The 9,306-nt window shown below is 42.4% G+C and overlaps 1 protein-coding gene across 1 annotated transcript; it reads left to right on the top strand.

Annotated features, from left to right (window-relative positions):
* Positions 1 to 313: 313 nt before the first annotated feature.
* LOC137440415 (calmodulin regulator protein PCP4) lies at positions 314 to 833 on the top strand (the record flags this gene model as incomplete). The annotated part of the gene is made up of 1 exon (XM_068136684.1): positions 314 to 833. A coding segment is annotated over one exon (128 nt), but the record flags the coding sequence as incomplete, so codon positions are not given.
* Between the last annotated feature and the right edge of the window lie 8,473 nt (positions 834 to 9,306).

Raw genomic sequence — 9,306 nt, forward strand, 5'->3', positions numbered from 1 at the left:
GCTTCCCACAAGAAGATGACTTGCTCAGACATCAGGGTGATGTTCTGTGACTGCTGAGCACCATTTGGATATCACTTTTTGGTGCCTAGCTACCAACAGATCACTGCAGACTGCTGTTGGGAGAGGGTGGGTAATTTGATCAGCTGTGTTTGCTGAAACCGGTCCAAATTTTGCCTCTGAATACGATCCCTATCATCACAGCTGTATCTGTGAAGGAGAGAGGCAATGGGTTTTTCACCTCTGCTGTCCAGTGGTTATCATGGTTTGAAAAAAAGCTGCTGATGTTTTGTTTTCATTTCTTTTCTTTGAGCAGATGGGCAGAAGAAGGTTCAAGAAGAATTTGACATAGACATGGATGCGCCAGAGACAGAGCGGGCGGCTGTGGCAATACAGTCCCAGTTCAGAAAATTCCAGAAGAAAAAAGCGGGGTCCCAGTCTTAGTAGCTACCTCACAGCTTAAAATGAAGTAATCCTAAAATGATTTATCCAGAAAATCAGAATTAACACAAAGATGCATGTACAGAAATTATTGATATTTAAAACCCCATTGGCAGATAACAAACCGTGAGCTTATGTGTGCAACCTGATCCCAGATGTTTCACACCCATTATCCTCTGTAACTCACCATTTTACTCGATGTTGTAATAAAAAGTTAGGGTGAAGTAATTAAAGTGTCTGCCTTCATCTGTCTTTTCATATTAATCCGTCAGCCACAGCATTACAAATGAACCCAGCGCAGATGCCTGTTTTCCTCTTCACGTAAAGCCTGGAGACAGAGGCGCACCGTATGTTACGAGATGTTTGCTGAGGGATGAGAGCAGGCATCTCAGCCCTGCTTACCTCATTTGGAGAATTCCAGCTGCCAGCCAAATGTGACAATAAAATTGCTGTCTCGTAACGAGCTGAAAGTAAAAAAGTTGCAGACAGAAGATGGCATGAGGGGAAGAGGTGTAGGAAGCAGTGAGCAGTTTATTTTTGTCCTGTGATTTTGCCAATAAAGTGGCTTAAGTGGGGAAATTCTCCCTGTCCTTCCCCTTTGCATGATAACGGTCAGAATTACCCAGCTTGGACCATGTTGACTGTTATGGAAATATAATAATAAATCAGACACAAAATAAAATAAAAAAAAATAAAAAAATCCAGAAACCTTTTGCAAGTGTTGGGTTTTCTGTTTGGGGTTTTTTGTTTGATTATTTGCAAAATAGAAACCAACCCTCTAACCTCTCTTTTTGATGCACTCTCTACCTAATCAGTAACTATTTCTATTCCATCTCTCTCTTTTCATATTATTTACAGTATTTGATGAATAAATCAAAGCAGGCTCCCTGTCTCCATTTGCACTATTCTGTATTCAACTTCATAAGAGCTCCTTACATTATAGAATAGAATAGAATAGAATAGGATAGGATAGGATAGGATAGGATAGGATAGAATAGGATAGAATAGGATAAACCAGTTTGGAAAAGACCTTCAAGATCATTGAGTCCAACCTATCACCCAACACCATGTAATCAACTAAACCATGGCATAACGTGCCCCATCCAGTATCTTCCTAAACACCTCCAGCGATGGTGACTCCACCACCTCCCTGGGCAGCACATTCCAAGGGCCAATCTCTCTTTCTGTGAAGTACTTCTTCCTAACATCCAGCCTAAACCTCCCCTGGCACAGCTTGAGACTGTTATCACTCTACTAGCCCAGTTTTTGGTTAAAAAGAAACATCCACAACAATGTCTGTCTTAAACTGCGAAGTATTTCTATTTGATCCCTCTTGTCAAATAGTAACAGCTGAATTTCAGGCTGGATCTGAGTAATGTAACTTGCCGGGTTTCAGACCTGATTAGGAATTGGCTGCCCATATAGATCACAAGGAAGATTCAGAAAAGGTTTATACAAGTACCTTGTACTCAGAAAAGGGAGCTATGAGTTTATGCAAGTGGAACATGCAGTGCACAGAGATATGCAAAAAAATCTCATCCCTTTCTTGGCTTCATCAGCAGATTTGGAGGTCCCAGTAAACATCTTTGTCTTTAGGGAAATCAGAGACAGAAGTGTTTTCTGAAGGACTGATGTTTGCAGGGTTTTTCCAGGAAGGCAGCCTGAGCCGCACCTTTGGCTGTGAGGGGCAGACTGTCTGAGTGGTGACAACCTCCCTGCCTTCAGGTGTGAGAGATTCAAGTATAATTCCCAGATCTGCCTAGAAGCATGAATTTATTTCTCTTCCACCTTCTGCAGGAGTATTTTGGTCACCAGGGCAAAAGCCACATATGTATCATTAGTCCCCTCGTACACACCAAGAGGTGTGACCAAAGGGTAGGAATAGAGGGGAAGGAAGGACATCATGCTTGTGGCAGTCAGTTCCCATGTGAGCCTACCATAGCAGCAATGCTGTAGGCTGCCTGAATGACAAGCTGCAAGACTTCAAAGGAAGGTCCTCAGCCTTATGCAGGTTAAAGCACTTGTGATGCTGGACAATAAGAGGAGCCTAAAGTTGATGGTGAATGATAGGAGCTCTGGGACCATGCTGGTTAGGAGGAGCTTTCACAGATGTTAAGTGGAAGCCTTATAGATTCTTCAGGTGATGTTAGAAGGCGAGTGAAGAAACAATGTGTGAGGTATTTAATAAGCACAGCAAGACTGGGTGGGAATGGTTAGGGCTTTACAGATCTTAGTTTGGCCATAAACATCTAAATACTGGCCAGACCTTGCCTTAGGCACCTCTGTCTGGGTCAGATTCTGGCTCTGTGCATGACTTACACATCACCTGCAAAGTCAGAATTTTCCAAGCTGCAGCTCAGTGCTTTCACTCTAGGAGAGTATTCTAGTGGCACTGTTCTCTGCATTTAGGAATTTCACAAATAAACCTCAAATAAAACTGCTGCTGTGCTAAAAGAGGGGTTTGTGGAGGCCACAGATTCCCCACTTTCACAGAGACTGATCATCATATAATAATCCCCTTAGCATAATAATTTAAACAATGTAAGGGGTTTGGATTTTGTTGTTGCCATTTTATTTAGATCTGTAATAAAGGACTGCATTTGTGTTCTGCATTCATCTGACATAGCACGAACTTTGTAATGGCTACTTAATTAAGTAAAAACTATGGGCAAGCACTAGCATTTTATATTTGATCTGACACTCCTTGGACTTAAATTTCCTACACAACAGGAATAATCATATGATTGGGACACAGAGATACAGATTACATTATCGAAGCACACTAACAAGGGCTGTTAGTAAATGAATGATGGCTCTTTCAATAGCAGGGCTATACTTTAATGTGAAGTTCAGAGTGCATCTTACAAATACAGTCTTAATATACAGTGAAACATAATGAGGAAATAGTGAACTGGCATAAAATATGGATTAATTGTGGCTGCCCTGTCAGGCAATTTCCTTTTCATGAAAATGCATTTGCATCACAGATTCAGTTCATGTTCCCAGGAATGGAGAGCTTTCTTGCTTTTCATTGATCCTTTGTCCATATCCAAGAGGGCAGTTTTTCATTTCCTTTCTTACCACTAATTCATATTTTTCAAAGACCTGTCTGGATATTGCTGAGGTGAGGAAAGCAGTTTGATTCCACCAGGAGCTTCACTAAAATGGGCGAAAGAGGACACTGAAACATTCCAGGTATTATATGGGTTTTTAACTTCCAGACACTCACTGAGCTGTGTAGTTAACTGACACTACCTAGCTGAGAGTAACTAAGTCATGGAAAGCAAAATTTAAATTAGGTGGATATCTGCTGATAAACTAAGTTCCCATAGGTAACATGAAAGATTATTCAGAGCAGTAGGTTTTGCAGGAAACAGTGTTATCACTCCCACAACACACACCCCCACACCCTCCCCAGACACATCAATACTGCTTCTGATCCAAATTACTGTCAGATTGTCCCAAAAGACAATAACCTACAGTTGAATGATCAGAACAATTGCCTGAGCCTTAGAAATCCTTTGCTCACGTTGTTGCAGAAGTAAACAGCAAAGGAGACTATTAGAACTAAAGAAATGCCATCAGAGAGCAAAAGAATGCCCAAGAAAGACAAGCCAAAGCCAGCCTGTGGCTTCCTGAAGGTACAGAGGGTTTTGTTTTGGGTTTTTTTGTTTGTTTGTGTTTGGGTTTTTGTGGTTTGGGGTTTTGTTTGTTTGTTTGTTTTAAAGACTCCTCAGCCAGCCAGCTGGAGAATTGTGGGAGTGTCGGGGAGAAGAGATCTAGAAATGAACCTTACATTAATAGTCAGAACAGAGGCTCCCACAACAGGGGTCTTTTTTGTAATACATCAACCCACCATTAAACTGAAATGTCTGTAAGAAGAGAGTTTGGAGTACCATGGCAAAATTAGTAACAACAGATTGCCAGGTCCTGGATTTTCAAGGAATTTTGGCAGACCTCTTGTGAATGCTTCTTAGAGAAGTTAAGGGTCTGGGAACAAATGGTGAGTTCTTTTGCAGAAAAACAACTAGACAGGAGCTGGAAGGGTGAGATGTCATGTCTGGTTCTCACTGGACTGGGGTGTCACCAGTGGGACTCCAACAGCATCTATCTATCACCTGCAAAGTGAGATGAAGAAAGGTGAGGTGACAAATTGTTATATCAGTGTCTTCTACATAAAATTCCCAATCTTTCCTCCTTATTTTTATAGAAGGCTCCCTGAGACAAGAGGAGAGGAAGGTCATGTCAGGGCTGTAAGGACACTGACAGGCCTGAATATTATACCCCATTCCTGAGGCTTCTCCACTGTGTGTGGCTATCAGTTCCTGCCTCAGTGACACAGCCACAGGGCCAGTCTCCTGTTGTCCACAGCTCTGCCCTGCAGAGGTCCAGCACCCAGCCCATGTCCTGGCCTTGGCCCATCACAAGGGAGGCATCTGATTTACAGGACTGGAGATGCCCGGGGTCTCCTTTGCTGTCCTACTCCTGGCTGGAGATCCCACAGTACTGGCCCCAGGGAGATGCCAGCCCCACTGTACCCTGCAGTCTCTCTGTGTACATTAGATGTCTGTCCCTCCATATATGCTAGTGTCCCTTCCAGGGAGGAGAGAAGAATTTAAATAGATTTTTGTCATATATATGAAGGTCAGAGGCCCCATGGAAACAAGTGACATTTCCCTCCCACGGCTGGTGTGCCTTCAGTCACTTGAGTTGCAAAACACAGCTCAATGCCATGTTTGAGCCCAAGAAACTGGGAGGATACCCCAAACAGGTCCAGAACAGGTGCAGCAGGGTCCCTCCTGGATTCCTTCTGGCAGAGTATGACCAGCTGGCTGCTTACTGAAACGGGTGTCATCTACTTAAGCTCCATCACACCTCATTTTGCAGCCTGCTTGAAATTGCTCCAAAGCACATTGGCCAAACACATTAGCCAAAATATGTTAGTGAAAGCATCTGCTGGACTATGCACCGGAGGCAGATGGGTGGAAGGAAGTTCTTTGGGCAAAAAGGGAATGCAGCTGGGAAATGAGAAAGGAGAAAACTGCTGAAACTTGCTGAGCCATCTGCAGGTGATTTCTCGTTGGCTCTTTAAATTCCTTGCATCTGGTCTCTTTCAGGGCTTATGCCTCAAATGAGCACAGGCTTTCTGGTGAGAAACTGGCCACTACCAGAAGGTGTTTATGCAGCCTGGTGAATCCTGCCTGTCAGATGGTGCTTTCCAAATGCTGGTCCAAAAGCCAGTGGATCCTGAGAAACTGCACAGCAGAGTGGGAGTATCCCACAAGAGAGGGCAAGCATTGTCAATGGCCAAGATTCCTGCTCCTCCACCTCAAAAGAACAGCTCAAGCGTGTAATGGTTTCTCCTTCATGAAAACCAGACCTTGAGGGGATGTGGAAGAGGGAGGACATGATACTCACCCAGGCAGCATAACAGCCTGTTTGGGACATGGCTGTGATGCACATCAAACCCTTGGTGGGGTTGTTGTTTGATGTGGGTGTAAATCAGAGGCCTCTGCATGTAAGAGACCACTGAGGTGTCCTCTGCTATCCTCAGTCCTTACCTGCCAGATTCCCTTTTAAACCTGGCAGCTGACTATGGAAACTTCCAAAATAAAGCCTCAGTGTTTCAGCTGAATCACCACTGAAGGATGTTTGAGCTATGTTGCTGTATGTTTTCTCTTTGTGCTTTTGGCAAGGAAAAGATTCCTAAGGTGTCTCCTGAGCAGCAGTTCGCAGTGAGATGCAAAAGATGCTCACGCTCTGGTGTCATCTCAGTATCATACTTGTATGGCAGTGCAGAAACACATTGCTGACCATTTGCAACTCACCACAGTGTTGGTCTGATCCTAAATATCTTTAAATGTGGTTATCATAAACCTCAGGTCATGGGACAGGCTTGGCTAACCCATTCATTATTTACTTGCAATACCTAGGGATACAACAAACCTCCATTTTTTTATTAGAGTTTAACCAAAATATTCTTTTTTTCCCCCCAGTATCACCTCTATACACATGTTCAAAGCCTGATGGGAAAAAAAATAGGAGAGTGTATTATTGATATGATTAAATGAATAGTTAGACATCTATCTCTGTTAAGCATTCAGCAAAAATCATTCATTTACTTGTGTTGATTTATACAATCAAGACAATCTTCACATTGAAAAGATCTAGAAGCTTACCCTAAAAAGAGAAGTCATGCCAGTTTTAGTCCAGTCTAGTCATGAAGGGGTTATTTAGCTAAACTCTTAAATTGAGGCAGTGATTTTTAAATTTTTTTTTTAATCCCTAAACTCTCCCTGACAGATGGTCTCCTGCCTTTTAGTATCTCTAGTGATAGTAAGGCTCAAACCTTCCTTGGCAGCTCATTCCATGGCTGAACTTTTCTTAAAGCTATAAAGGTTTGTTTGTACTTAACCTAAATCCTCTCTTTTGCCATTCAGATTAATTTGTTCCAGACCAGTTATAGTCAGTTTCTCTAACCTTATCTCAGAGCTTTCCTTTTCCAATGCTTTCAGAATTTCTAGTTAATTCCCTTTGAACTCTGCCAATTTATCTGTATTCCTGCAAGGAAATGCACCTACCCAAATGAAACAACCAGCGCCAAGCACAGCAGCATAATTATCTTGACTATTTGACAAGTGATGCTCCCCTTACCACAAATTGAAGTAGTAGGTTTTTTTTGGCATCTTTTTGGTGGCAGCATTATTTTGTTGTCTTATAGTCAGAACATCATTTTACAAGAATATGGAGCCTCTCGGCACTCTTCCTATCTAGACAGGATTTTCTCCTTTCCTACAAGACACTATATAGTCTGTAAAACACCTTTCTTAATTTTATAGTTCCACTGCACCTCTGCAATACCAAAACACTATAGAAATCCAGCTAAATATCTTCATCCTTCTCGGGCCTTCAATTCAGGCAGGAATTGTAATTGGTTCAGACTTTTTTTCTGTGCTTTCCTCTTTTCTATTATTAAAGTATAATGGTCAGGTGCAGAGCTTTCAATGATCTCTAAATCAACCTTTTGTGGAAGCTCAGAAAAGGTTTCAGTGACTTCCTATTATATTCTCAAAAGTTATCTTGCTTTTACTTCTGATGACTAATTACTTGATAAGAAAAGTATGAATATACATATCTAAATATAGCTCTTGAAATAAGCCTGAGGACTCTTGCCCCTTCTCAGTGTGCTGTGATTTAACGCTCTTTCACAAAGGCCAAACTGATACTATTACTCATTCAGCAGTGGTTTCCACCATAAATATTTCCACTGAAGGCTTCAGAACTAATGTGCCAGAGAGAGGGTGTGTGAGGGGATGATCTGTTGCCCTCATCAAGTACACAAAGTATAGTGACTTTCTGTACTTGGTTTGTGGCTTTTTGGCAAAATGATATCACTGTTTTCTGTAACCACTCTCATGTCCTCTTGGGAGACAGCTCCACATTTGATACAGTGAATTACATGGAAAAACAACCACAAGATGGTGGCAATGATTAATAATAATAATAACAACAACAAGAAGTGCAGAAAGGGGGAAACTGACACACCTGCAGAAGACAGACATCACACACAAACATTAAAACAGTTCAGGTACAGACAGAAGCTACAGTGACAGATTTCTTTGCATGGCTTGAACATAACTATGGTGCCCCTCCTGGTGTAGCCAAACTCAGCTGCTGTGATGCCAGGAAATGGTTCATCTTGGCAGCAGGAATCTTGCTGTTTGAGTCCCTGCCTTGCCCAGGGCTGATGCAGTCCCATTTTTCCCACTTGTGCACAGATGATGTAATGTTGCCTGCAAGCCAGATGTGGGAAATATGTCTGGTGCTCCCACCTAAATATCTTACGAAGGTACATGTCTCCCCCTTCTAGAAATATGATTCTTTGCTTCTTTTAAATCTCTGATTATCAGGAAATTACTCAAAACTCTGCCCAGTCCAGCACAGCCTTGAGGCCAGGCTTGCTTGCATGGTGTAGTGGTTTAGCACAAAGTCTAAAACCGCCTGCTCCCTCAATACAAAAGTGATGGGAGGAGTGACACACAAAAATCAGGGCTGAGATAAAGAGATAAGAGTTTAATGTAACATAAGATATCATAAGCACAATGTGTAACTACCTTAGCTAATAATCTAATTAATCTAATAATACAATATGTGATTACCTTAGCTTAGCCTATTTGCAAAAGAAGTTCAGTGAAATACACAGGGAAAAGAACCCAGCGTACAACAGAAAACCAAACCCAACAGCTACCCGACTCCTACTCTTTCTGCTGTCATGCCTGCAGAAAAAAGACCACACCCAAGAAACCAGAACCCAAAAGCAGCAACTGGAACAGGAAGGCTCCCATGCTGCAATCTGAACTTCAAGCCCCAGAATACTTTGCTCCAGTTAGCACTTTCATTTGTGAGGCTGGCGTGACTGCGGCATGGTAGGAATAATGGCAGCAGGTTCAACTCAATCCATGACACATGGTAATTTGCCAAAACACTAAGCAGGGCAAAAATAAGCACCAGCATTAGATCTTTTAGTTGATCATCCACAGAGCTGTGGAGCCAACACACTCCCTCAAAGCCTAGAGCAGTATCAGTTATAGGCACCACATGTTTGGCCCTGGCAACTGCAGAAGAGGACAAAGTGGTGGGGAATGGTAGTAAAGCTAGAAAACAGGGCTGAGTAAAAGTGATTGCACTAGTGAGAAAGGAAGGATTATGGGAAAGGTGAAGAGGACACAGGTAATGACAGTGCATTAAGGAGGAGGCATAGGGTGTAGGTAGAGAATTACAGCAGGAAAGGTGGGTGGAGGGGGAACAGTGTCGAGGAAGGAAGGTGATTGTCTGACGTTGAAGAGAGGAGCATTTAATTTCCCACTC

This window comes from Melanerpes formicivorus, unplaced genomic scaffold, assembly GCF_026170545.1.
Source record: "Melanerpes formicivorus ecotype bairdi unplaced genomic scaffold, bMelFor1.0.p_v2 SCAF_2961, whole genome shotgun sequence".
NCBI lineage: Eukaryota > Metazoa > Chordata > Aves > Piciformes > Picidae > Melanerpes > Melanerpes formicivorus.